We start from the raw sequence: 27,624 nt of genomic DNA, 5'->3' as shown, positions 1-27,624 counted from the left end.
TGTAATTCATTTAAGGACTCGACTCAGATTTACTGAGATCAGTCTGCAAAGTGTGGGAGAACAATCGAGGTTAGTAAATATGCCCTATTTGAATTATAACCTCAAGAATCCAGTGCTGGCTTCTGCCGCTGCCCCTTGTTCAGCCCCGTTTGGTTCTGTTTATATTCATCCGTCCTACTGATAATTTCTAGTGAGGAGGCTCACCCTTGTGTATGCTCGTCATCAGCACACCTTCATTTGTGTGCTTTAACTTTTACTACAGCCAATCAGAACGACATGCCAGGGATAGCTCTCTGCAGCATAGTCCATCCTTCGGATTTCCAGGTCGCTTGACCTTAGAAGATTTACAGAGACCACCAGATTCCCAACGGCGCCAGTCCAGCTGCAGCGGGCGGGAGAGGCCGAACGGTGTGACAGCGGGTCGGTGTGCTGCTGGAAGTCGCCCCCCATCGCCAAAAGCTCAGGTTGGAGTAGCCTATGTCTCACTGCCTTCGAAGTCTGAGGTTCCGTTAATTTGAAGAACATTTGACCCATTAGCTTCCTTCCGTGATATGCAGTGATATAATTAATTTATAATTGTCACATGGATACATTTCGAAAGGACAAGCCGCTTAATTAAAATCGGCAACAAAAAAGTGTGACAGTATATCAGAGGAATTACAAATTGCCTGTTAACTGGAGACCTGCTTTGTCGAGCAGTCACAAGATGTTCTCAATGAGTGTCTGCATCAGTGTTTGTATGAAACGGGCCAGTCACAATTTTCACTGCCTTCCATGACCCCAATGTTTTTGAAGAGCTCTCGACACGCTATGCTGATGATAGTGTGTGTGTGTGTGTGTGTGTGTGTGTGTGTGTGTGTGTGTGTTATTCTTCATGAAGCCCCTGAAGGGACCACAGTGGTGAGAAAAGGATAGTGTTTGAATACATTTTTACTGCTAATCTACATCTTGTGTTTATTTTTTATGAAGTTGAATCAACGGACAGAAAATGTGATGCACTCATGCAGCATGCTTTTCAGGTTGTATTCGAGAAATGTGCTATGCATGTATGGTTTCATATATAATTCCACTTATCAGGAGTGAAATGTCGTCTTCAAAGAAGAGTAGGTGCATAAGAATGTGTGATGTAGGTGACCCTTTTATCCAAAGCGACTTACTATGAATGTAATTCATTAAGTATCTAACTAAGACTTCCCTGCAGGTAGACTGTGAAAATCGGGAATTGAACCACCAACGTTTTGGCTGGGAGTCTAACATGCAGGCCGCTTCACCATCCTTCCTTGTATCACTCATCCTTATGTCTCTCTCCTCAGGGGTCCTGTGGCCCCCCAGCCCACCAGCAGTCAGCCCCGGTCAGGGCCGCGGGGCAGATGGAGGCGACCCCCTTCCGGAAGAAGCTGGGCTGTGTGCGACAGGAGAATGCCTGTCTGTCCGTCCAACTCATGCCTGACCCGGAGTCGTCTCAGTATGAGCTGTCCTCCTCAAGGTCCAAGGTGAAGCCTTTGTAACTAGCTGGTTTAAACCTCCTGTGGGATGGTTATGTTGGCCAGCTGATTTGTACCGACTGTGTGCCATTGTAAGCCATCAGTGTGTTGTGCATCCATTCGGTAAAATTGTAATCGGACCTTGACTTCAATGTTTATGTACACATTAGCCATTATTTGCTGATTCATTTCTCTAGGTTTTCTATCTGACTTTGAAATAGCAGGCAGAACTTAAAAAATGTCATTTGAATGATTCCAGTTCTCAATCAAATATCTTAACAAGCCAACGCAGGTGTTGGATCGTGACTATGTGTTTATCCCTCACCCAGATGGGGTCCAGTGTGGGGGTTAAGAGCCGTAATGTGTCCGCGTTGACCGAGCAGATCCTCAGCCTGGAGGCGGAGCTGGACGCCCAGGCCGTGGAACTAAGGTAATCGACAGCGTTCTTTCCATTAGCACTTTTGGCCGTGCCGAGTTGAAACGTGCCGCTGACTAGTGTCCCACTAACAGTTTTAATGCGCAGAGAAATGCCGGGCCGCCCCCAACATGGACCATCTCAGGTCGGGCCATAGCGAGCACCCCCCCCCCCCCCCCCCCGCCAACAAGCGGGGCTGCTCTTTGAAGCGAGAATCTGTCATGTTGACAAAGGAATATTATCCTAAAAGAATACACTAAACTGTATCCTCTTGTGTATGAGACGCATCACCTTGCACGAAGAGTATGGCTACAGTTCTCAGCAGCTTGATTCTTTATGATTTGTTCGTTCCTAGAACTATATAAGTCTAATGAAAAGGGGTAATAAAGGTTTGGACAGAAGCGCACCGCGGACCAATGACAGCTTCACGATATTCTCTTGCAAAACAAAATAGCCCATTGAAATGGATTTCTTTCAGGCCAGTCTTGGTGAAAAGACTGGACCTTCCTGAGCAGTTTCCCAGCACTCAAATCATGTGTGAAACATTGTCAATGTGTAAAGGAGACTCGTCTGAAATAAATGGGCTCTCAACGAGCTGAATGGAGATGAGGATGCGAGTCCAACCCTGGCCGTGGTCTGATGAGTGTCCCGCCCGGCCTGTGTTGTCCTCTGCAGGGCTGCTGAGCTGAGGGCGGAGCAGGCGGAGGAGGCCTCGGCCCACAGCAACCTCCTGGGGAACCAGCTGTCTCTGGAGCTGGAGGACCTGAAGCTGGAGCTGGACTCCAGGGCCGCAGTGGGGAAGCGGTGCGAGCCCTCCATTCCTCTCTCCCTCTGTTGTTGACGCGACATCAAACAGATGCATGCACACACAGGCACCCATCGTAAAGGAGAACTGTGATCTTAAGCTCGGTGGTTTTAGTTAGCAGGTTACTGCTAGTCCTGCCCTTACTCCGTTCTCAAATCCTCCCTCACTTTTCCATCGTTCACTGCTCAATAGTCTCTCAGCTCTCACGAGACAGGGCTAGACTTCTCCTTGGCCAGACTTGGTTAGAGCAAAGCTTGTCAGACAAAGTCATACTTGTTTTGCAGATTTAGGCTGCAGTATTCTTGCTCAATAATGGACCAATTAAAAAAACAAAAACAAAATGATCCCAAAGTTATCCGGTAATGTGGTGAAGGTTTTCAATGGAATTATTTGCATCTTTTATTATGTAACACATTTGGTCGGTTTCCTGGAGCTTAATGCCAGTAAAACACATCAATAACTCGATTCTTATATAATGTACATCTGATGAACACCTTAAACATTGTGGTATGTCAGCTTATGTTATGTTATGTTATCATGTGAGAGGTGAACACATTTAGAAATGGGTTCAATATTGAGTTTCGTTCCCATTTAAGTAAGTGTAATGCAATAAGTTTCTAGCCGATAAGCGGAGATTTAAATGTGCTGCTTGGTTCAAATTGAATCCCAACATGTATAATATTCTCACATTATACACTGGTCATATGAACCCCAACATGTATAATATTCTCACATTATACACTGTACATGTATCCTGCTTTCAGGGCAGAGCAACAGAGGAACCAAGCGCTGCACAATGCTGAGAAGCTGAAGGAGGCGTACAAAGAGTACAAGGAGACCATATCCCTCAAACTCAAGAAGGTGACCTCAAACATCTTCCAAAGTCTTTGGATCGGCAAAGGATTATCGCATTAACTCATTGTGTTGTTTTTTTTATGTTCAATTAAATTTTAAATCTCTAATTTGTTGTCGTGCTTGGTGCTTGGCAGGTGCTGGAGAGTGAGAGCCGGGTCAAGGAGAGCCTGGTGGTCTGCGACAGGGAGAAGGTAGACCTGGAGGTGAAGTGCTCTGTGCTGGAGAAGGAGCGGGCCGAGCAGAGCCAGACGATCAGGTAGAGACCGTCCACTGAACCCTTTACGCCATGACACTGTCATATTCACATATCAAATATAATAATCCTTATATGGTCTGGTATGATGAGCTGCACATATACTTGTACGGAATATTTTAACAAATGAAGCGCAATTATGGTAAACAACAACTATTGTATTTCATTGGATCCCACTCTCTCGTCTCTCCCCCCCCCCCCCCTCCCCCCCCTCCCCCAGCCAGCTGAGGGGGGAGGTGCAGCAGGCCCGGGCCCTGTCCTCGGAGCGCTCCGGCCTCCAGGCCCTGCTGGACCAGGCCGGCCGTCGGACCTCCCAGCTGGAGAGGGAGCTGGGGGAGAGGGAGAGGCAGCTGGGGGAGCGGGCGGCGCAGGCCAGCGAGAGGCCCCGCCTCCTGCGGGAGCTGGAGGAGGCGCGGGGCGCGCGCCACGCCCTGGAGCAGAGGCTGGCCCAGGGCGTGCAGGACGCCCAGCAGAGCCAGGCAGAGCTGGCGGGCCTGGAGGCCATCCTGGCCCTGCTGCATCTCCGAGAGGTGGGTGGGGGGGCTGGATCCTGCTGATTTATTTCTTAACATGAATGCAGTGTTCTGCTGTCTTGCACTGAAACCAATTGAACTGAATTTCCCTGAAGCCTTTCTAGAAATTCCCGTCTGGGATTAATAAATAAGTGCCTGCTATGTTTTAACCCTACGGCTTAATGTTTGTTGCTGCAGGGACCAGAGGGGCCTCTGTGTGTCAGGCCTTGTCTGATGCCCCAGGTGGACTACTCGCTCCATGCACAGCTGCTGAACCCAAAGCCAGGTAGCGGCCAAACACACTCGGCTTCAGGTTTAACAGTCATGATCGAATTTGGTAACAATGTTGGTTTTTTTTCTTATATATTTCAGATTTCATGTAGAAGAGACCAATTTAAAGGTGCTTTTCGATACATGTTCGGCCTCAATATTTTGAACTTTTGAAGTGTTAGTTGAAACTATATACACCATAAAGGTTCTATAAATGGGGCTCTCATAACCACATTACCCTTTCAGTCTGTAAAGTCTATATTCCTCCCACAACCTTTTTTTAAGTATGGCCCGTCTTAATCCCACTTTGAGTACCATAAACCCGGCCCCATCACCCACACGTTGACCCACCACCCCCCCCCTCCACCCCAGGCGAGCGCTACCAGACGCTGCTGCCCGTGCTGCGGACCCTGGAGGGAGAGCGGCTGCGTCAGAGCGGCCTGGTGCAGCGGCTGCAGGAGCGTCTGAGCCGGGCCCAGGAGGAGGTGTCCTCCCTGCAGGCCTCCATGGCCCAGAGAGCCTCCCACTACCAGGGCCTCCACACTCAGCTGCTGGAGAAGACCGGGCGCGCCACCGACACTGAGAAAGAGGTGAGGGGGGGAGGAGGAGGACACCGTGTGGGGACGTAGCCGCCTGAATGCAGGATACTGCCTAGGGGAGATACAGCAAGTGTACGATTAATATATACTGTGTGTGTGTGTGTGTGTGTGTGTGTGTGTGTGTGTGTGTGTGTGTGTGTGTGTGTGTGTGTGTGTGTGTGTGTGTGTGTGTGTGTGTGTGTGTGTGTGTGTGTGTGTGTGTGTGTGTGTGTAAATATATTTAAGCAATCGATCACGCCGCGTCGGGGCCGGACAACGCCCCTTAACAGTGGTATAATGAGCACATACCACTGACTGAAGTGATCTATTGCTTTTATACAACGGTTACTATTATGGCAAAACGAAAGTAGACACACTACATTTAAAAAGAAACCAAGAAAGTCAAAGTAGCCGTTTTATTAAAGAATACAAAAAAGTAGTCCTTCCTGCCTGCCTTCCAAATGCACGACGGTCGCTATGCAACACACTTTAGCGTCCCTCCGAGAGAAGGCTCGGCTAGAGTGGTTCGCCGGCAATTTATCCTATGGAGCAGTCCACTCACCGCGTGCCTAAGCTTTCGTTAGTCTCTCCATCGCCTTGCTCACTCCCGGAGTAACAACATTTACACCCTCTCCATCATTCAACATATTTTTTACTTTGTAACTGTTTCTACTTCCAGGCGCAGAGTGATATGCAAACTTTCACAAAATGATTGGGCGTCATAGCAGTTATGTATACGCTCATTATACAACAGTTAGGAACCAATCAGATCGCTGGATTCAACCCGTTGTATAAATATATATATATATGCCTACATACATACATACATAGTGTACATACAATACCGTTCAAAGGTTTGCGGTCACACAGACAATTTCATGTTTTCCATTAAAACTCACACTTTTAATCAACAGTTTTCAGCTGTGCTAACATGATTGCAAAAGGGTTTTCTCATCATCAATTAGCTTTTTAACACGATTAGCCAAACCATGTACCTTTAGAACACAGGAGGGATGTCTGCTGGAAATGGGCCTCTCTATACCTATGTAGATATTCCATAAAAAATCGTACGATTCCTGCTAGAATATTAATTGAACACATTCACCAACACACACACCATCAATGTCTAGACTGTATTTCTGATTAATTTAATTTCTTCTTCATTGAAAAAAACAGTGCTCATCTTTAAAAAATAACGACATTTCTAAGTGACCCCAAACGGTAGTATATTTTATTTAAGACAATTCGATCGGCTGAATCCCTCCCTATCTAAATCTAAAAGAGCCACCACATCCAAAACCCTATAAACTGACTGACTGCCATATTGTTGATGTGAGCTCTCCTTAGCTCTAACAACTGCTGTGTTCAACCTGTAGCTGGCAGCCGCTTTAAGTCTCGAGTCTCATCCTCAGCTCAAGAGGAAGGGCGCACGTATAAAGGGGCTGGAGAAACAGCTGCAGGAGAAAACATCTGCTTACAGCCAGGCCGCCCTGAGGAACACAGAGCTGGAGCAGCAGCTCCAGGTAACTCACTCACTCACTCACTTACTCACTCACTACTGTGCCCGTGACTCCTGATAGTGGGATGATAGCATACAAGTATCATACGTACATGCTCTGATGAATGCCTGATTTGTGGATATTACTAATTTGTTTTACATTTGTGATGGATTGTTATTCTAGACCTACTGGGGTCCATGGAGAACACATAAGACATAAACAACATCACAGATTTAAATAGATATCTATTGAACCGTTCTTTCATTTATTATCAGGGTGAGCGGTTCCCCTTTCCGGTCCGGTACTCAACCCCCTCCTTGTGTTGTTGGTTCTGGTCCCTCAGGAGAAGAGCAGCAGCCTGCAGCACTGCCAGTCCACCCTGTCCAAGAGGCAGAGAGAGCACCAGCAGGCCCTAGACCTCTGTCAGCAGCAGCAGAGCACGCAGAGCCAGCAGCTCCAGCTCCAGATAGAAGGGGTAATCCCAGAGGACACCCGCCCCCCAGCCGCCCACCTGCTCATTGAATGCCATGCCTCTGATTTAACCGGACACTGCTTTGGATAAGGGCATCCTCTGCCAAACAGCTCAATATATAATTTTTTTTTCCAGCTGGTTATTTGTTATAATTGATCTAACGTTTAAAACCCGGTATTACGCGATTTCTTGCTCATGCTCACGAAAATGTATCGGTTGAATCGTGTCCCAGAGCAGGTTTCTCAGATTTATTTTTTGTGTGCAACACATTTTTTAAAGAAATGCATTTCAATCGGGAGATTTCTTTTGACTTTAGAAGGGGAGGTGGCGCAGTACACCTTCTAGTTCTAGATGCGTATAGTCGAATAGTTAAACAAAATCTCCAAATGTCGTTTCGAAATGCATGGGTTTGCAAATTGTACTGTGTAGCGCAGACAAATTGTTCTGTGTAGCTCGGGGACACGATTCAATAGATTGATTTTCCGTGAGCATGAGCATGAAATCGACTGATTGAGCGGGTTGAGCGTTGAGCACTCCGACGCGGGGACTGACGGTGAATAAAGAGTGGATGTGGTCAGCCCTCGCTGCCCTCCGGACTAACGGCCTGTCCTCCTCGGTCCCCCGGGGGCCCAGCTGCAGCGGTCGGTCGAGGAGGCGCGTCGTGGACAGCTGACGCTGCAACAGGAGCTGTCCTCAGCCCAGGAGGAGCGGGAGCAGGCCCAGAGAGGAGCTGCGCTGCTGCAGGCCTCCCTGGAGGACCTGGCTCAGGTCTGTACCGGCTAACCCACTCCCATTAACTCCCATTCATTCCCACTCCCGTCTGCTCTCCCATTAGCTCCCTCACCCATTCGTTATCCAGTGTCACCGCGTGAGTGTGTACCCGTAATGATTTGTGTTTCTTTTGTTCTACTCCTGAAGCAGTTACCATGTGTGTACTGTACTCGTAATGATTTGTGTTTTTCTTTACTCCTGCAGCAGAGGGAAAGTGCGTTCGAGCACAGTGAAGAGGCCCTGCGGTGTTTTGAAGAGGAGGCGAAGGAGTCTGCCAGCAAGGTAGGTAGCAACAGCTGGTTACCTGTAGCAGGTAGACCAATAGGAGAGACGGGGGAGGAGGGTGATGAGGATGATGATGTGATGGTGATGGTGGGGATCATGCATGGGGCAAACACATTGTACATGGAGTAGTCTGGCTGAGCGGAAATGGACAGCGTCTATAGTGCTAGCGTCGGATTCAACCGCTACTCCTCCCCTTCCTGTTGCTGGCTTTCCCGTATTGTCTTGTTTTTCTTGTGTTGTTTGTGCCGCGCTGTTTTGCCCAAAGCATTCTTTCACAAAGAGCACTTTGTTACTATTGTTGTGATTCATGCATGCAATCATTCGTATTAATTATCTTCTAAATGATGCTTGAAATAACGTTATTTCAAGTTGTGTCAAATTCAACAGCAAGGGTCATAATCAATGATGGAAAGGGACTGACTTAGATTTATGTCAGAAGTGTGACACACTACATAAGAGTGTCCTCACCCTGTGTCCCCTCCCCCCCACCAGATCTCCAGCCTGCAGCAGGAGCTCCGTGGCGCCAGGCTGGTGTGTGAGACCTCCACACAGCAGACCCTGCAGCTCCAGCGGTCCCTGCAGCAGCAGCAGGCCATGCTGACGGAGAGCTCCGCCCGCGTCGCTGAGCTGGAGGACAGCCAGAGCCTGCTCCAGACACAGGTGGGTGGGTGCAGGGGCAGAAGCCTCCACCTCCTGTCGGGGAGATAGGTGGGGGGACAGTGTTCCCACGTTGGGACAGATTTCCCGGCCAATGTGGCAACCCTGGCTACAGTGCGGTTCATCGTAGCAGTTCACAGTACCTGGTTGCAGTGGGAATGGGCCGGGAGTCCTGGCCCAATCTGGCAACCCTGGTGGGGGAGGGGGGGTGAAAGGTTGACAGAGGCCAGAATAACGTTCTGCCACCTACATTTTATACATCTTAACTGAAAGGACCATACCCACTTCATTTTTAGTAACATTTGCGTTCCTACTATTATATGCATACGTGTATATATTGAGGTTATGCTTTACTGGCTGTCGCCCTACCATAATGCTGCCATTTGTTTTGAAGGAAATCTAGACTCTAGGGGTCGGCTTGGCTCAGGAGGTAGCGCAGGTTGACTGGAAGGTTGCTAGTTCGATCCCCGATAGTGTCAAGGTGTCCTTCAGCAAGACACCTCACACAAACTGCTTCTGACGAGTTGACTGCTGTCTTGCATTGTTGACTCCCCCATATCTGTGTGAATGTCTGTGAACTGTTTTGTAAGTCGCTTTGGATAAAAGCCTCTTCTAAATGCCCTAAATGTAGACTTAAATATTGCCGGGTATCGGTTATCCAGCAAACTGTGTCTGTGTATGTTTATAACAGAATGTAAAATATAAACAGAGGGCTGTTTAGTCGATCCTAATCACCACAGGCCCCACATGTTGGTCTCGGTGTTATGATAATGCTAATTCAAAGTGACCCATTACAAGCTCTCTTTATAGCTAAGACGCCCCCCCCCCCCCCCCCCCCCCAAGGCTAAGACATGAAAGTCTGAACAGCGCATTCTCTGCAATAATTGGGAAATGTTACATACGATATATCTAATATATAGCTTTATGTTTACAATAGTATATATTCGTATCATTGTCATACTTCACTGTTTCCACTCACTCACCACCACACAAGGGAAAGGTTTTAATTCACACAATACTCACAGACTGACCTAGCCTGGTCCTACCAGACTCTCGTACTTCATTTCATTTGCATAGAGAGTCTGGACCTACCCAATTCACAAACGTCGACTCACTTGAAGGCGGGTGTCTGTTGAAGTTTAAAGCTATTGGATCTGCCCAGTGCCACTCTCGACCTGCCATAACCAATCGCTAACATTTGGCCGGGAATCACGTTGCGTGCGGGCTGTAAACAAACCAAACACCGTGCGCGAAGATGTCCGACCACGAGAGCTGACTTTAACGTCATCGTTCTCAGCCACTCCCTCTGTTCGCTGATTGGACGCAGAAAATTTGAAAGGAGAAAACCCACTAACATACCGCAGACCCAGACCTAGTACTGAAGGGAAATCAAAATTGAGCGGAAGTACTTAGGCGGGCGGAGCCAGGCTAAGACCGCCCCCCCGAGGACCTCTGTTTCACACTCGTTTGTAGTGTTCATAGTATCAAGTCATCCCTTTGTGTGAACTCACTCACATAACCGGGGCATTGAGTGACCTCTTGCAGGCCAGCGCTACAGCTTGGGTACAAACCAAAGGACAAATCTGAGCGTGTGAATCCAGCTGTTGACTGGAGGCTGATTTCTGCTTGAAGGGATCCTTCACCCACACCCCATTCCCACTGAAGGCTCTTTAGTGTTGTTTGTTCTTATATAGTCTTATTATATAGCATTAAGTTGATCATCATCAGAGTTGTGGAGGGTTTTGACTGATGGTTGGCCCCCCGTCCCCCCCCCAGGTGTCGGGTCTGGAGAAGGAGCTGGAGCGGGCGCGGGCCGCCCTGGAGGAGGAGGCCCGGAGCAGGGAGAGCGAGGCGCAGGACGGCCGGAGGGAGGTGCAGGAGGCCACCCAGCAGGCAGCGCAGCTCTCAGAGACCGTCAGGTGAGGCCCTGGGTGGGGCCCTCAGTGGGTGGGGCCCTCAGTGGGTGGGGCCCTCCCTGGGTGGGGCCCTCCCTGGGTGGGGTCCTCAGTGGGTGGGGGGTGGGGCCCTCCCTGGGTGGGGCCCTCTGTGGGTGAGGGCCCTCTGTGGGTGAGGGCCCTCTGTGGGTGAGGGCCCTCAGTGGGTGAGGGCCCTCAGTGGGTGGGGGGTGTGGCCCTCCCTGGGTAGGGCCCTCAGTGGGTGGGGCCCTCAGTGGGTGGGGCCCTCAGTGGGTGAGGCCCTCAGTGGGTGAGGCCCTCAGTGGGTGAGGCCCTCAGTGGGCGAGGCCCTCAGTGGGCGAGGCCCTCAGTGGGTGAGGACGTGGTTCAGCCGCCCGACCGTGGGGACATAGTAAGGGAGACGTCTGAATCAGCCGTCATGAAAGGGGTTTGGAAAGTCAACGGAGAGTCCCGTTGACTCCGTAGAGTTGAAAGCCTTATTCACGTCCAAACACTGATATGGTGATGCAGAAATTATTCGATACAAAATAAATAGAATTGAGCTAATTATGATCATGTGTGCTGCTGTAAGGCAATCAAACCTAAGCTGTTGTCTGCAGCTGACCTATGTGCTTGTGTCAGTGTATTTGGATCTGGTTCTGAGGAGTCACCAGAGCTAGACCATGGTCCTCACCAACGCCCTGCACTGAACAGGGACGTGTAGAGGCTTTGCTCTGGGGCCCCACCCTAGTCATCCACGGTGTGGACCAACGGACGGCATTTGATCGCAGTTTTCTTCCGAAATGTTCCACCATTAACAAGTTACGGTCATCTCAACCTCAGCCTGTTTCTAAAAACTGGATCTTTTTTGGTTGATCCAGAGACGGTTGTGCCAAGTGTGGGGCTCATCTGACCCAAACCACCGAGGGGAAATACCCCTGGGACCCTGCAGGGCGCAGGGTCTTGTGACTCTTGTGCAATGTTACACTGTCTTACACACACATAGGCGTGTGTGTGTGTGTGTGTGTGTGTGTGTGTGTGTGTGTGTGTGTGTGTGTGTGTGTGTGTGTGTGTGTGTGTGTGTGTGTGTGTGTGTGTGTGTGTGTGTGTGTGTGTGTGTGTGTGTGTGTGTGTGCGTTTCTCTCTATATATTGAAGCCTCTCCTCGGTCACAGACTCAGGACCGACCGGACGTTCGGCACGCAGAGTCACCCGTTCATACTCTCTCTGTGGAGCCAGGGTCCTTTTGGATTCATCCACGCGGAGGCCTTGTCCGAATAGGCCATAACGTTTATCGGTTTTATTTTGGGCCGGAGGTTTTGATTGGGTGAGGAGCCGGGGGGTCGGAGACCACCATGGGAGCTGTCCTCACAGTAAGGTGGGGATGGAGCGAGGCCGTTGGCTGTGTACGTGCGTCCTTAGCCCCTCGTGTTTTCGTATGCTTTACTGCCTCTCGTCGGCATGCGTTTGTCTGTCATGGTAGGCATCGTCAAGGCCATAGCCGGTCATTCACACACACAGACACGCGCACAGAAACATCCCCGCTTCCCACAACACGACACACACACTGTTCAACAGCCCTGGGGTCAGCTTTTGAGGAGAGTTTCTGTCCTTTTCCGTCTTCGCCGAATGTCTTTTTTGACGTTTGCAACTTTGTTAAAAACTAGAAAAGGTCCCTGCAGAGAGTTCCATTTTTAAACGAATGGTTCTGTTTGTCTCTCTCTCTGACCTGTCGTCCCGGCAGCAACCTGACGGCGGAGATGTCCAAGGTGCAGGGCCAGCTGTGCTCCGTGGAGGCGGAGGTCCAGCGGCTGCGGCGGGAGGCGCACGCCAGCAGCTCCCACGCCAGCGGGCTGGAGCAGAGGCTGCAGAGCGCCCAGGGCCTGCTGCGGACACAGACCCAGCTGGGTACGGCCTCAGCGAAAACCCTGTGAAAAGGAATTCTCAGTTTTCTACTTTTGTGTTTTCAGTTGAAGTGAAAGTGGTTCTTCTGCCTCCTCCTTGGCCTCCTCCTCCTCCTCCACTCCCCCTTACCCCCTTTCTCTCCTCCTCTCCCTCCGTCCTCTCTCTGCTCCTCTTCCTCTCCTCCTCTTCCTCTCTCTCCTCCCCTCCTCTTCCTCTCCCTTCCTCTCCTCCTCTTCCTCCCCTCATTCTCTCTTTGCTCTCCTCCTTTTCCTCTCTTCCTCCTCCTCTTCCTCTCCTCTTCCTCTCTTTCCTCCTCTTCCTCTCTCCCCTCCTCCTCTTCCTCTCATCCTCTTCCTCTCTCCCCTCCTCTCCTCTTCCTCTCCCTCTCTCTCCTCCCCTCCTCCTCTTCCTCTCTCTCCTCCCCTCCTCCTCTTCCTCTCTCTCCTCCTCTTCCTCTCTTTCCTCTCCTCTTCTGCTCCTCATCCCCTCCTCCTCTTCCTCTCTCTCCCCTCCTCTCTCTCTCCTCCTCCTCCTCTCTCTCCCCTCCTCCCCCTCCAGCGGAGGAGCTGGAGGAGAAGCTGCGTAGCGGCGAGGAGGAGCGGAGGAGCTCGGTGCAGCGGGTGGGGGAGCTGGAGGGCCAGCTGCAGGCGGTGCACGGGGAGCTGGGGGCCACGCTGGAGCGCCTGCAGGAGCTGCAGGACGTCCTGCAGAGGACCCAGGGCGCGGCCGAGGAGCGGCAGGCCTCCCTGGAGCGGCTGGGCCTGGAGCTGAGGTGAGGGCCACGGGGACACTGCAGCCGGGGTTCACCTGAGGACATTTTCTACCGCTTCATGTCACCCAGGGGTGCACACTGTTCAGCAGCTCTCTCACCGACCGGTTTAACCCTCGCTTCACATTGGGTGCCGTCTGCCAAATACCCATTGACTCCTCTTTATAGTCAACACATCACCTACAACACCATCGCTGATTGTAAACCGACACACACTTCATTCTGACACTATTGTTAATATATAAAGTTAGCAGATATTCATGTCTAAGGCCTGAGGGCCAAGCATTACTGGGCCCTGGCTTCAAAGTGTTTGAGATGATGGTCATATAGGACCTTCGATGGACGCTTTCATCCAAAGGTTCACAGAACTGCCAGAGTTGCAGCAATGGGATTCGAACCCCCTCGACCCTGGCTTTGTTAATGCCATGCTCACCGTCTGCTTTACTGCACTACGAGACAGCCTGTACATACAGGCTGCTGTTTCTCAATGTGTCCTCTACACGCATGTACGAAGGCATACAGAAGCACTGAGCCTGGGCTTTAACGCCCAGCAGCTCCGGCCCTGCGTCTGAGAGGGACAGCGTGAAGCTAGTCCGGTCGGAGCGGGCTGTATCCTGGCCAGAATGATGAACAACCACCACCATTTTACTTCATGCTTATGTCAGATTATAACATGCATGTTATAATTGGACAAATCAATCTGTGATAAATCTTTGAGCCCATGAGATTTTTTTTACTAGGATTTCATCTCTGGCATGGAATGGAATGTGGTGCGAGTATAGACTTGTTTGTAAATCTGCAAACGTGGTGTTATTCTGTTATTATCTAGCTCCAGGGCCTTCCTGTGTGTATTGATGTCCGCATCTGCAAATGCCACAAATAAGCTTCTGCAAGTCATATGTGTTTAATATTGAATTATAGTCAATGGTGCAATGAACAGGACTATCAAACACTATTCCTTGACCATAGAGTATCATTGTACAGACTCCACATTATTACAACTAACATGTTATTCAGGTACAACTTCCAACCGAATAATGAAGTATATATAATATTCATCGGGAATGTATGCAAAGAGAAACACGACATGAATATTAACTACATTGGCCGTTCTTTATAGAAGCAGTCAATTTATTTGTTAATCAAGACCTTTTTGACAGAAACTGGAGCAATTATTAAAGCAGCAGGAGGAGCCTTTAAGGTGTACTGTGTACAAGGGAGTGTTCTGACATTATATTTATAAATATATTTGAATTTATATATATGTTTAACCCCATGAAAATGGGCACCCTTGTGTTCTTGCTAGCTAAGAATGAGCCATTTATATGTGTCTACGGTAGCCCAGAAAGAACAAATGGCTCCAGAGAGGACGTGTTTTAATTAATAATGACAATCTCTTTCTTACTTGTAAACAATTGGTTGCAAACTTTAACCTCATCGCTAGAAGGCACCAAATCCTATACAGTGCCCCTTCTAGTGAGTGAATGTTATAGAGTCATAAATGTTATGTACACACACAGGGTAAGGAAATATAACCTCATGTGATGGCCCGCCTCTTCCTGCTGTTCAAAGCAGATATTTGTGGGTGCATGTGATCTTCTTGGAATGCAGACACTCCACACTGATGAATCCGTGTGGTTCAGAGAGGGAGCTCCGGGCTCTACATGCCCCAGTCTACAGCGGACGCCTCCCGAGCTTCAAGATGATGCGCCAAGTCTTTCATACGACTCTTTTCATTCTCTCTGTGTTAATATCCAATGTTTGTTTACAGTCCAATCTTGTGCAGCTCAATCCTTTTTTTAAAGTCGGCCAAGGACGTTTTTGTTAACATTTTATAAATTGTAAATTGATTCATTGTTTGAAGTATTTTTGGAAAAATGTGGAATTAAGATGTGAATATTATTTCCCTTTTTTTAATAATCATCATGGCTGTTGTCATTTCTTTTCACCATTGGGTTGATGACAGTTATTTGAGTATTATCTTTCAGTATTATATATCCTTACGGCTACGAGTAATGAGCTCAACCTGCCCACCAAGATAAACAGGGCGGGGCTGTAAATCACAAGCCCAGTCTATAACGTCCTGGTCCACCAGCACAGTCTGTACATCTAGCCCCCAAAATGCTTCCTCCGCCAGAGAGAAGTGTTTTAAAGACTGTGAATGAAACAAAAGGACAGACTGTAAATGTTCTTCCCATCAGTGCATCCATCGCTTCTCACCATTTCTAACCTCCTCGTCTTAGCATCTTATTGACACAGTGACAGCCTCCAGGCAGGGAGACCGAGTGGCTTGCATTAAAGTGCTATTACTGGACCCGAATTCAGGAGAAATGGTCACCCTTACTGTGACCATTTTTAAGATTCCCCAAAATCACATCATCTAATTTTTTTATTTTTTTTTGGTGTCATCTGACTCTCCTGTGATCACATCAGCAATTTATATCAGCACCACCATCAGGATATCAGGGCCTTGTGTAACAAAAACAATCTTCAATTTATTACTCCCAAAAATACTGCAAAAGGACCCATTCAGGTCGTCTACTCTAATGAATGCACAACCTTGTGCAAGACAACACAATCCCTGCTTTTACCACCTCGTCCAGGGTGGGTGGGTGGGTGGGTGTGTGTGTGTGTGTGTGTGTGTGTGTGTGTGTGTGTGTGTGTGTGTGTGTGTGTGTGTGTGTGTGTGTGTGTGTGTGTGTGTGTGTGTGTGTGTGTGTGTGTGTGTGTGTGTGTGTGTGTCATTCTTGTTTAGTAGTAATTCTCTAATTGCTTCCATTTTGCCGTCTGAAAAGCAATTACTATTGTTGTGATTCATACATGCAGTCATTCTCATGAATTATCTGCTAAATTATGCTTGAAATAACGTGTCAAAATGAACAGTAAAGGATCGTAATCAATGATGAAAGGGGACTGACTTTACGTGTGTGTGTGTGTGTGTGTGTGTGTGCGTGTGCGTGCGTGCGTGCGTGTGTGTGTGTGTGTGTGTCAGGGACACCAAGAGGGAGCTGGAGGAGAGGACCCATGAGGTCCTGGACATGGACACCGCCCTGAAGGAGAGACAGGGGGAGCTGCAGCAGCGCGCACAAGTGGTACCACAAACACACTCCCGTCATCACACATGCATGTACGCACACACTTATGTAAGGCCTCTTTTATCCAAAGCGACTTCCTATGACCTCAATAAGATCCGAAGGCAGGGCACCACGTCCTCTCTGTCTCTCTCCGTGTCGAGCCCCCGCCCACCGTTGACCCTATCCCTCGCCTCTGATTGGCTGTCAGCTGGGGCAGCTGGACGTGGCCATCCGTGACCACCGGCAGGAGATGGAGCAGAAGGTGGAGGCGCTGCAGCGCCGCCTGGAGGAGAGGGAGGGCCAGCTGACGGAGGCCCGGGAGGAGCTGCTCAAAGCCAGGGAAGACCTGAAGGTACCAACACCCCCCCCCCCCCCCTCTCCTGTCTTCAGTGGTCTGGGGGATTCTCAGGGCCATGCAGCCACTTAACTCGCCATAAAGTGGTAATCCCGTGTGTGTGTGTGTGTGTGTGTGTGAGTTAGGTGAGCGAGGACCTGGGCTGGCAGCTGCGTGTGTGTCGGGAGGAGCTGCAGAGTGTGTGTGTGCAGCGGGGGGAGAGGGAGCAGCACTGCGGGGGTCTGGCTGCACAGCTGGAGGCCAGCGTGGCGCAGGCAGACAGGAGGGTGAGGCCCCCCGCCGCCAGCTCAACGGGACGCCTTAATGCGGCATGGCGGCTTGTCTGTGTGTGTAGGATGGGAGGGAGGGGGGGTGTGAAGGCATGGGCCGGGTGTGTGTGTTATGTCTGTATTGGGGGGTGTGGGTGACATTTCTCTATTTATATGCGTGTGTGTGTGTGTGTGACATGTCTCTATTTATGTGTGTGTGTGTGTGTGTGTGTGTGTGTGTGTGTGTGTGACATGTCTCTATTTGTGTGTGTGTGTGTGTGTGTGTCTAATGTCTCTATTTGTGTGTGTGACACGTCTCTATTTGTGTGTGTGTGTGTGTGTGACATGTCTCTATTTGTGTATGTGTGTGTGTAATGTCTCTATTTGTGTGTGTGACATGTCTCTATTTGTGTGTGTGTGTGTGTGTGTGTGTGTGTGTGTGTGTGTGTGTGTGTGTGTGTGTGTGTGTGTGTGTGTGTGTGTGTGTGTGTGTGTGTGTGTGTGTGTGTGTGTGTGTGTGTGTGTGTGTGTGTGTGTGCTAGGAGGCCCGTGTGCGTGTGCTGGAGGAGGAGCTGGTGGTGAAGGAGGAGCACTGGCTGCAGAAGGAGGCGCGGCTGCAGGGTGTGGTCTCCTCCCTCCAGAGGGAGCTGCAGCAGGAGAGGGAGCAGCACAGCCAGGAGGTGCAGCCCCTACCCCCCTACCCCCCCTACCCCCCTCCTCCCCCTCACCCCACCTCTACTCCCCCTACCCCCCTCCTCCCCCTCACCCCACCTCTACTCCTCTCGCCCCCCTCCCCCCTCCCCCACCTCTACTCCTCCTACCCCCCTCCTCCCCCTAACCAACACCTTTACTCCTCTTCTACACCTCCTCTCTCACCACCTCCACCTCTTTACTCCTCTTCTACACCTCCTCTCTCACCACCTCCTCCTCTTTACTCCTCTTCTACACCTCCTCTCTCACCACCTCCTCCTCTTTACTCCTCTTCTACACCTCCTCTCTCACCACCTCCTCCTCTTTACTTCTCTTCTACACCTCCTCTCTCACCACCTCCTCCTCTTTACTCCTCTTCTACACCTCCTCTCTCACCACCTCCTCCTCTTTACTCCTCTTCTACACCTCCTCTCTCACCACCTCCTCCTCTTTACTCCTCTTCTACTCCTCCTCTCCCTCCCTATCCTCTCCTCTATTGTCATAGTAGCTGTCCCAGTAGTTGTTGTATTTTTATTTCATCAAGGCTGTAATCCATTATGTTTATATTTAGTATTTCCTTCCACTTATCTACTGTATCACCAAACAATCATCACCTCCACCACTCCACACACACATGGGATCACACCCCAGACCAGTGGCGTCTCCCAGGACTAGTTTCTCCTGGTAAAAGGGTTCCCAGCTGATTACCCGCACCCCCCCCCCCCCCCCCCAGCTGGGCTCCCTGCAGCAGACCCGAGGCCAGCTGCTGAAGGTGTCGGAGCAGATCTCCTCCACCATGCGCTCCTCCCAGGAGGAGCTGGGCGCCCGGCTGCAGCAGAGCCAGGCCCAGCTGGAGGAGGCCCGGGCCGGGCACCAGCGCGCCCTGGGCCGGGCCGCGCAGCTCCAGGCCCAGCTGGAGCAGGCCGCCGCCCAGCTGGGCCTCACCAGCACCGCGCTGGACCACAGCCGGGACCAGGCCGGCCGCCTCCAGGCCCAGCTGGAGCAGGGCCAGGCCCGGCTCCGTCAGGCCGGGGCCCAGGCAGAGCAGGCCGGGGCCCGGAGCGCGGGGCTCCTGGCCCAGCTGGAGCTGCACCAGGCCCGGCTGGGCCAGGCTGAAGCCCAGGGTGCCCAGCTCACCGCCAGGCTGCTAGGGGCGGAGAAAGAGGTGGAGGCGGCCAACGAGTCCCTGGTCATCAAGGTAGGGTGGAGACGGGGTGATTCAAGTTTGTTGAAATGGTTTAGAATTGGGACCCTTGTCATGGCACTGGGGGTCCAGCCAGCCCCCTGACCGCCGTTCCTCCCGTCCTCTGCACGCAGGAGTCGGCGGTGACCCGTCTGCAGGCGCGGCTGTCCAGCCTGGAGCGCTCGTCGGACCCCCGCTCCTCCCCTCTTGCCCCGTACACACCGCTGCCAAAGCCCCTCCCGGTCCCGGACGCAGTCGCCCCGGCTCCCCCCTCCCCTCGGACACGCTCCCCTCGACGCCGTCCCGCCCCGGGACACGCCCTGGGACACGCCCCGCCGCGGGACCCCTGGCCCTCGGCGCTTGACCCCCGGTCCTCGCCGCCGCCCGTCGCCGTCCACACCGGCGCCGGGCCCCCTCCCCGGCCCCTCGCCCTCGACCGGTCCTCGCTGTCCCTCCCGCCGTCGGAGCGCTCCACCCTGGCCTGGCTGCGCTCCACCAGCGCCGACTCGTCCCTGGACCTCCCCCCGGAGCTGAGGGCGGCGCTCCGGGACGCCCTGAGCCGGAGGCCCCGGGAGTCCTCCGCCCGCCACTCCCCCCCCCCCGACCCCGACCCCCACCCGGTGGACCGGAGCTGGCAGGGCCTGAGCTCCCTGGAGCCCGACACCACCGGCACCACCACCACCTCCGCCTCTGACCTCTCCTTCAACCCCCTCACCTACATGCTGGACCAGGCGGGGGGCGAAGACGAGGAGGAGGAGGAGGAGGAGGACGGTGGGAGGGGGGGAGGCGCCAAGCCGAGCGGCGAGTGGGACGAGGGGCCGGTGGGCCGGTCTGGGGGGCCCCTGGGCTCTCTGTCGGGCATGCTGAGGTTCGTGAACCAGACGCTGGCCATGCAGGAGGACACGTCGCTGTGGGACGCCGGCCAGGCGTCGTGAGCCCCGGCAGGGACACGCCGTCACCGGGGGTCCAGGTACACCGTCAGAGGGGGTCCAGGTACACCGTCAGAGGGGGTCCAGGTACACCGTCACAGGGGGTCCAGGTACACCATCACAGGGGGTCCCTGGCCAGGGAGACACCAGAGGGGGGCACTAGGGTCAAAAAGGGAGGAGAGATTCGTGATCCGTCTTTGTTACCATAACGACGCTGTGCTGTGCACTACCAGTATCTACAGTTGGATCCCAAATGGTTTGCACTGGTCAGCAAACTGGCGATTCCCGTTCTATCATTACTTATTAACATTAGCCCTCTGCATTCTTGTGCCAAACGGTTAGTCTTTTAAGTGTAGAGAGCCTTTCAATATTTAATCACTTTCAAAATGCCACTGTTGATATTCAAACCTCTTATGTAGTTGTTGATGTAAGAGTAGGGCAAAAATAATCTGACATACAACTCACCAGTTGGACTTGGCCTACTAAATACTTTTACTTTGCAATGACAATAAAGTGCGACCTGATTTGTGTTGCATGACGTAGTGAAGGGGAATTCCTTCAGGCCCCCTCTGACTCGTCTCTTCTGCTTCCCTTCCAGGGAACTCGTTCTCCAAAGACTCACTTAAAATAATGGAAATTGTCTGCTCTCTCTGCTGACTGCTTATTTCCAGCACTTGAATAACTCTGTGTGTGTGTGTGTGTGTGTGTGTGTGTGCGTGTGTGTGTGTGTGCGTGTGTGCGGGGGATTTTACAGGATTTCAAAGTGTAGTCGTCAGTCTTTGACGTCCAACATTAAATCTGTAGAGTTTGGTGTGATTTAGATCAAGCTCCAGGGCAAGTCCTGCTGCTGATTTGGCTGTGACTTGACTGGATCACATGTCACCCTCGCCAGCACCAACGACCAAAAGGCTGTCCGGTTCCAGCTCTGTGTCACCCTATGTTCTTACTCTATGATGTTGCTTGTTTAAACATGTATATTGTGTAATGTATTTGTAATGTATAGTATTTTTGTTTTGCATCCTTTTAGATTACCGAAGTAACTAGCTACATTTATTAAAATGTTTTGTTATGCTACTGATTTGTTTTGTTGTGTGTTTGTATGGTGATAGGGTCAAAAAGGATTATAACTTTCTTGTACGTTTTTGTTGCTATAGGCCTACCATTATGGGGAACGGGTTCGCTGACTCACACATAGTTTGAGTCACGAAAGGGAATCCGTGTCTTGATTTGGAAATGGTAGTGAGTCACTCTACCACTTCCTTAGGTACAAGGCTTCTCTGGTGGACCAGGCTACAGGTTCAGTTTTAAAAGCAAGTAAATAAGAGTACATTTCCATTCAAAGTCTTTCAGCATAAACTGTTTGTTTAGATAACACAGTCCTATTTTTGCACTAAACAATCAGGGAACAGGGATAGATTACTATACATTTAATAAACTGACATAGTCAATTTAGCTTTGACTATTTCACGTACTGTTCTTTGCAATCATCCATGGAGGTGTGAATGAGCATCATCCTGTTCAGTAGGCTAGCAGTCTCACCACAATGAATCCTATGTCTGTACCATGACAGCGTTTGGAACCTCAACGGCCACTGGGCCTGCCCACTGTGTATATAGAAAAGGGACGTGGTATTTACCTTGTTCTAAACCTGTGCCCACCTACCCTCCTGACGTCTGTCTGCCTGCACCGCCTCCGCAGCCCAGGAAGCCGGGCCTGGGACACGCCTGATTGGGTTGAACAGTATGTGTTGGTGTGTGGCTGGGAGGGTTGTGTTGGTCGAGTCTTTGAGACAGAGACTGTAGAAATCCCCTTATGCAACAGAGGCTAGGTCATTGGCTGTATCTCTCCACTCCAGGTGGTAAGGTACCGGGTTAATTAGGGTCCATTAATGGCATGTATCGTACTCTGTGAGGGGCTAGGAACAGAAGGTCTGCTAAATGACGAGTGACTTGTAGCCCAGCTGGGCTCCACAAGGTGGGGGTCAAAGGAGGGCTCTTTTGTATACAAATGAAATACTACAGTGAATGCAAAAAAAGTTATCAATTGTTAGCATCCTTTTAAAAGCTAGATCAATTCTGTCAGCGATTGAGGCCTTTCCAACTCTTATTTAAGAAGGCCTGATACCGTTTAGACTGTAACAGCATATTTGTATTCGCTCTGCGTCTGCTTTGACATGCCTCTTCTGCAACTGCGTTTTCACTTCCTGTCCTCTGTGGTTTTTACTAGGTACATATTATGATTAATTTCTCACTGAAAGCCGGATGGGATTTTATAGGTCTGCATGTTTGTCTGCCTTTTCTCAGGTCCTGTTTAATCATTGGCAGTAATGATAAACAGATGAATAACATTGAGGTGCATGGATAAATCCTACAGGTCAATTTGCTGCCCTTGCATTCCAAATAGGTGTTTGCTCTTTCTTTTTCTGTCGTTGTTCCCTCTCAAGTGCAGAACATTATTAATGTTTTAAAAAGTGTACACTGTGGCTACCATTACAATAGGTCTACATTACATCAGGTACATTTACATTTTTACACATTTGTTGTTATGCTGCTGATCTTAGCCTTAACGACACATATATATGCCAAGGTTGAAGAAGTTGAATTATGAATTATTCTTTGAATTCTTCGAGGTTTAAAAGGGAAGTTTTAAAAATGTAAACATTAAAGTGCGATTATAATTTTAGCACACTTACAAATAACAGTTTGTTGACCACGGTGGCGAACAAACACAATAAAACGGCACACAAATAGAACACCCTTAAATGTGTACACATCCATTTGTGCGTATTGGTTGTTCAAGGAGGTTGTGTGAGTCTCGTTTCTAGGAAGTACATGAACCACTGAGAGGTTATTTGAGGCTGCCTCTGCTGGATGGATTAGAGGGCAGTGCGGTTATGTGCTGGCAAGCAGGAAACCACCACCGGTTAGCAAGCCACGGCAGGGCTTTATCTGGCTGCAGCAAGACTGCAAGGAAACCGTGCTGCAGCAGCAACAAGCCCTGTGTTAGAGCGGCTGCTCGTGTTCATGACAGACACTAGTACATGTTAGTCTGGAGTCTGAACCTCTAGTGAGATGCACTGGGAGGACAGCTTGCGTATTGTAAATGAATGGGACCTACATTGTATGAACTTATTATTTTTGAAGGTTTTATCCTATTATTGTAGAGTTAGTAAGACAGGAAGTTATCTCTCCCTCCAGAGAAGGGAGGACATGCTGCTAAGGACCACGGGCAGTGATCGAACCCGGGTCGCTGCGGCAAGGACTGGCCTCAATGGTACGCACTCCACCCGGTGAACCACCGGGACGCCCCCTGTTGAACTTATTAATGCAATATATCGTCCTTTTGCATATACTGTATTGCTTTGGGAATCAACTTTTTGAAGAATAATTTTGGCTTGTCCCATTTCAGTGACATATTGTAGTTCCACTTGACTGAAATGGAGGCTGTACACCTCTCCAATGGGCGCGTGGAGCCTGCTAGTGGAGGCTAGATGACTCACTGGCGGGCCTGTATATCACTCTCCTCGGTACATCACTCTCCTCTGTATAGCACTCTGCTGTCACAGGAGTGGACCCTCACCCCATTGAAACAATCTGCAAGGGCCACAATGGCGCCGTGATTACTGACCATATCTTACCAGCAAGGTTACGGGGCCTGTAAAGTCTTATCGCCACACACACACACACACACACATACACACACAGAGGGTCCCCTGTCCCCTATATTAGGGGCCTTTGTTCCCAAGGAAAAACCTGTTAATGCATTAAAGGCAAGTATTAACAAGAGATTTCTAAAGCCTGTTGGTGGATGTCAACGCCACAATGCCTGACTTGCGTGTCTTCTGCGTCATTCTCTGTTCTCATTGGACAGGGCTTCAGACACACATCCCAGTGACACTAGTTTGCGTCACACAGCTCCACAGCCAATGGAGTGGAGACAGAAAATTGTTATTCTGCTTTTTGAATTCAGAAAGTCCTCTGCCTATTAACTGGGTGAGGCTCAATCTGAGGCTCAGTAGTAACATATCCCAAGGGAAACATCCCCGAGCCTGAACATGCCCTATTCAGTCAGTGAAGGTCCTCACTGACTGCTCATAATATTTCAGTTGCTGTGTTTAGGATATGGGGACTGAATTGGCATAATATTTTTTCCAACACTGACACAACCTTAAGCCAAGTTTGGTACTAACAAAGCAGTCATGGTACCATCGGGGCAGCAGAGATGTGCCGAGCTACACAGAGCCGCCCAGTTGACCTACAGGGTGACATGAACCGCTTTGGCAGAAGCCAACTCCAGGGACTCACTGGGTTAAAGGTCAATGTCATCCTCTCCATCCCACACCGCAAGTCTGCAGTCCCCAGGCCCCCCCCACCCCCCGCCCCAATGTTGACCTTTCCTTTGTGTTGAACTGAATGTTTAAAAGGGAAATGGGTGTTGTCATAGCCTAGCAACCCATTTTTTTTCTTTGCCCACCAAGCAAGATGGCGATGGTGGTTTGGTAGCCATTGTCTAGGAGGACTTCTCCCTGGGACCCAGTCCACTCACGTCCCGGTCCAAGTCCCTTGTCACTCAGGGACTTACTACTGTGGGCACTGGTTGTTGGGTCATGCTGAGGGTGAAGGGGGGGTGTTGAGGGGTGCTATAGCTATGGCTATTTAGGGAGCCTTTAGATAATGGAGCTATATTAGCTTCTGACTGGCTGCTGCTTTTAGAGTTTGGATTGTTTTTGTGAGAGGCGTGTGTGAGAGGGGTTTGGCTGTAGCAACATTCCCTCATTACCCTTCATTCAGGGATCAGGAGACACTTTAGATTCAGCAGACCTGTTGTGATTCCCAAACATTTCTCGCCACCGTTGACGTCATTGTTAAGAAGATTCTTGCATGCAGCCTGCGTGACCTACGATGATGTGCAGCTGCTGTCTGAACCCTGTTACCCATCATATCAAGGCCCCAGTGAAGTAGTGTCTGGTAGTGTGGCTCATGGCTACGGATACTTAGGTGGTCTGTTCGTATGTTAGGGGCCTTCAGCCTTGAAAACATCCATCTCTGTTTGTTTAAAGTGCAGAGGTGATTTAAGAGCAGGGGTGATGGGCTTAAGACGTCATTGGCCTCAAACTGTGGCACAAACTCCCTCCTCATATCAGGCTAGGCCCTTCAGTGCCCGTCTTCAATCCCTCCTAAAAACTCATTGGTATTCTCTACATAAGTTATATTGTGTGTGTGTCCTTTTACTAGTGTCTCCTTTTTTGTGCTTTTAATTGTTTTTATTTTTTTGTTTGTTTTAGAACTAGATAGTTTACTTGTAAAGCACTTTGGTCAACTGTTGTTTTAAAAAGGACTCTAAAATAAGCTTGAACTCAAGCATTAAGGAAGGTGAGTCATACCTCAGGCTACAGGAATGTGATTGGGTGAGGACGCAGCCAGCGGTCAGGCTGGGCTCGGTCTGCTCTGCTGCGGTGAACAGCTATGGTCACATCGCTTTTCACACAGTAAGCCTCACACAATTAGCAAGGTAATCCGCGTTCCGGGTGCTTCCACGGCCTGTTGTCTGTGTGAGCACCGCATGGGGCCATGCCCTGTCTCTTGAGCTGGACAGAACTGACCCAAACCCTCGAATGAGCGTAAAATAACTCACATGGTCGATACTTAGATCTTATACAACTACATTTTGCCCAGGGGTGCCTTTGGGATGTTTGATTTAAGTCATTAGACACGTACGAGTGTGTCCTAATGCTCATCTCTTCCTCCCACCCATCACACTTCATGTAAAGTTGAATGGATTGTGATGCAGAACTAGGTCATTCTCTCAGGAAAGTCCTTATTTTGGCTCTCCTAAAGAATGTTACATGAAGACATGAGGATGAGTTTTTTTCATGGGTCAAAAATAACCAGTGACTCATTTCTCTTGGAAACTGGAAAGTAACGTTTACTCCTCACATTTGTTCAGCTAGACGCTCATACCCGATGTAGAAGCTATTGTATGTTGTTTTTGTTGCCTGTATACAAAGGGCCAGTTACGCAGCAACCTAAGAAGCAATAACTATCTGGTTCTTCTTTTTCCTATTAATATTGTCCCCTTTTTAATACTCAACAGGAAGTAGAAAAATGAAGGTCTAGACAGATATGAGCTCCTTCCTTGTTGCAGCATATATATTACACTCCATGTTTGCACTGGGGTCTTTGTAATCACAAAGAGTAACTACAACTACGTCAAAGAGTACTCAATGTCCAAGCTGTGTCCAGTGTGTGTCGACTACCCTATTCACCCGCACAGCACTGAGCTGTGGGTTTGAAGTCGAGTTACCTTTATTTGCAAAGCCCTTCATCACATTTACAGTCTCAATGGGCTTCACTGGACACTCTATGACCCCTGCTTCTTAACCCCGACGCCCTCTGAAAACATTCAAAATACATGTAATTTAGATTAAGCGTTCTTCTAATGAAGTAGTGTAGAATCTTGTTTTTGTTTACATCTCTCTGTGAACAAGATGATACTCACAATTTACACGGACGTCTTGTTCCTTTTGCGTTCCTTCCTTTGTGAGGCATGTTGACGTTGTGTTTCGCGCAAGAAGTGGTACACAAGTAAAGTTTGATTCAGTGATTGATTGATTGAAGGGCAAGGAATACCTTCCCCCCCCCCAAAAGCCTCAGGGGGAGAACGGAAGAAGAGGGGGTCCCTCCCTGCTCCCAGAGACGCTGGACAAGACCTTCCTCTAAGGCAGGCAGATGAAAGATCCCGTTCTCATCACACTGTCACTTCCTGTGGGAGGCTGAGGGCTCTCCTGTGCTGAGGCTTCCCCTCTCAGGAGACTGACAGCTGGGTGCAGCCCGCCTGCCACGCAGATTTCAGTTGCTCTAATCCCCATGGGAACCGGGATCAGACACCAAGACCCATTCCCATGGTGACGCCGATGGGTTTGCGGTCTTAAATTGGCGATGGAACCTGTTTTGTGTACAAACAGCAGGGTTTTGTGTTTGCATGTGTTTTTGTACAGGTTTCTCAAGCTCTCTCCCGAGTGGAGTGGAGGGCTGTACCAGGTGGTCGTGCTCTCCTTTTGGCTTGTTGTTGGCTTTAAATATGCAATAAAGGAATGCAGAAATATTTAAAGAAATTGTGTGTATTGTATATTGTGTGTTTGCATTGTGTATGTACATTCATATATCAATACATTTGAGCTCTTGTCATTGTTTAGAGTTGAAATTGTATATTAATACATATCTATCTATGTATAAAGCATATGTCACACGTCGCCATGCAATAAAATGTGTTTGTCTTTGAGTTGTATATGTACAATATAATACACAATCTCAATCTCTCTCTCAAACACGCGCACGCACGCCACTACAGGACTATTTGAATGGCCACACCCTGACTCTGGGTGGAATACACGCCAGTGATCTGTAACCGATACAATCAACCAATCAATGATCTCTTCTCCGCAGTAGGCTTTTGCTCACACTGGACACTCCTTCCTCCAGTAAAACACGAATGCACGCTCTGCCCCGGGCCGTCTCAGTCTGCATCCACCGACAACCTCTTCCTCGGAGATAGACGTTGATTTGATCCTTCTTAACCGTAAGTAACTTCTGTAAATCATAATACATGCGTCGTTAGGTCATGATTTGGACTTTAATCGCGTAACAATGCAATATTTGTTTCCTCTGCGTTATGGGACAACCTTAAAAACATAAAGTCTAAGCTCTTATGGATATACGATT

At 49.7% G+C, this 27,624-nt stretch overlaps 2 protein-coding genes across 2 annotated transcripts in view; both read left to right on the top strand.

Moving 5' to 3' along the window:
- Positions 1 to 894: 894 nt before the first annotated feature.
- Positions 895 to 19,909, top strand: ccdc18 (coiled-coil domain containing 18). Its single transcript, XM_056597216.1, has 23 exons — positions 895 to 1,493; positions 1,814 to 1,914; positions 2,575 to 2,703; positions 3,469 to 3,565; positions 3,694 to 3,815; positions 4,033 to 4,342; positions 4,523 to 4,610; positions 4,967 to 5,184; positions 6,585 to 6,695; positions 7,015 to 7,146; positions 7,777 to 7,911; positions 8,119 to 8,196; positions 8,692 to 8,859; positions 10,633 to 10,775; positions 12,495 to 12,658; positions 13,214 to 13,427; positions 16,417 to 16,516; positions 16,707 to 16,850; positions 16,979 to 17,119; positions 17,644 to 17,781; positions 18,525 to 18,989; positions 19,109 to 19,705; positions 19,856 to 19,909. Exons 1-23 carry the CDS (start codon positions 1,371 to 1,373, stop codon positions 19,907 to 19,909), a joined length of 3,972 nt encoding a protein of 1,323 aa, XP_056453191.1. The 5' UTR covers positions 895 to 1,370.
- A 7,413-nt stretch (positions 19,910 to 27,322) lies between these two features.
- scinlb (scinderin like b) overlaps positions 27,323 to 27,624 on the top strand; it is a 17,296-nt gene continuing 16,994 nt past the window's right edge. The window contains exon 1 of the mRNA XM_056596752.1: positions 27,323 to 27,481. The gene's annotated coding sequence lies outside the window, so the exon portion shown is untranslated. The remainder of the gene's footprint in view (positions 27,482 to 27,624) is intronic.

The sequence above is a fragment of the Gadus chalcogrammus genome, chromosome 8, assembly GCF_026213295.1.
Source record: "Gadus chalcogrammus isolate NIFS_2021 chromosome 8, NIFS_Gcha_1.0, whole genome shotgun sequence".
Lineage (NCBI taxonomy): Eukaryota > Metazoa > Chordata > Actinopteri > Gadiformes > Gadidae > Gadus > Gadus chalcogrammus.
Note: the sequence above shows the minus strand (reverse complement) of the source record. Positions and strands in the feature narration are given on the sequence as shown.

What these genes read in the sequence shown, in the direction of transcription:
- ccdc18 (XM_056597216.1), top strand. Translation starts at nt 1,371, where the DNA reads ATGGAGGCGACCCCCTTCCGGAAGAAGCTGGGCTGTGTGCGACAGGAG. An exon ending in TGTCCTCCTCAAGGTCCAAG is followed by an intron (nt 1,494 to 1,813) that starts GTGAAGCCTTTG and finishes TCCCTCACCCAG; the next exon opens with ATGGGGTCCAGTGTGGGGGT. An exon ending in AGGGCCGCAGTGGGGAAGCG is followed by an intron (nt 2,704 to 3,468) that starts GTGCGAGCCCTC and finishes TCCTGCTTTCAG; the next exon opens with GGCAGAGCAACAGAGGAACC.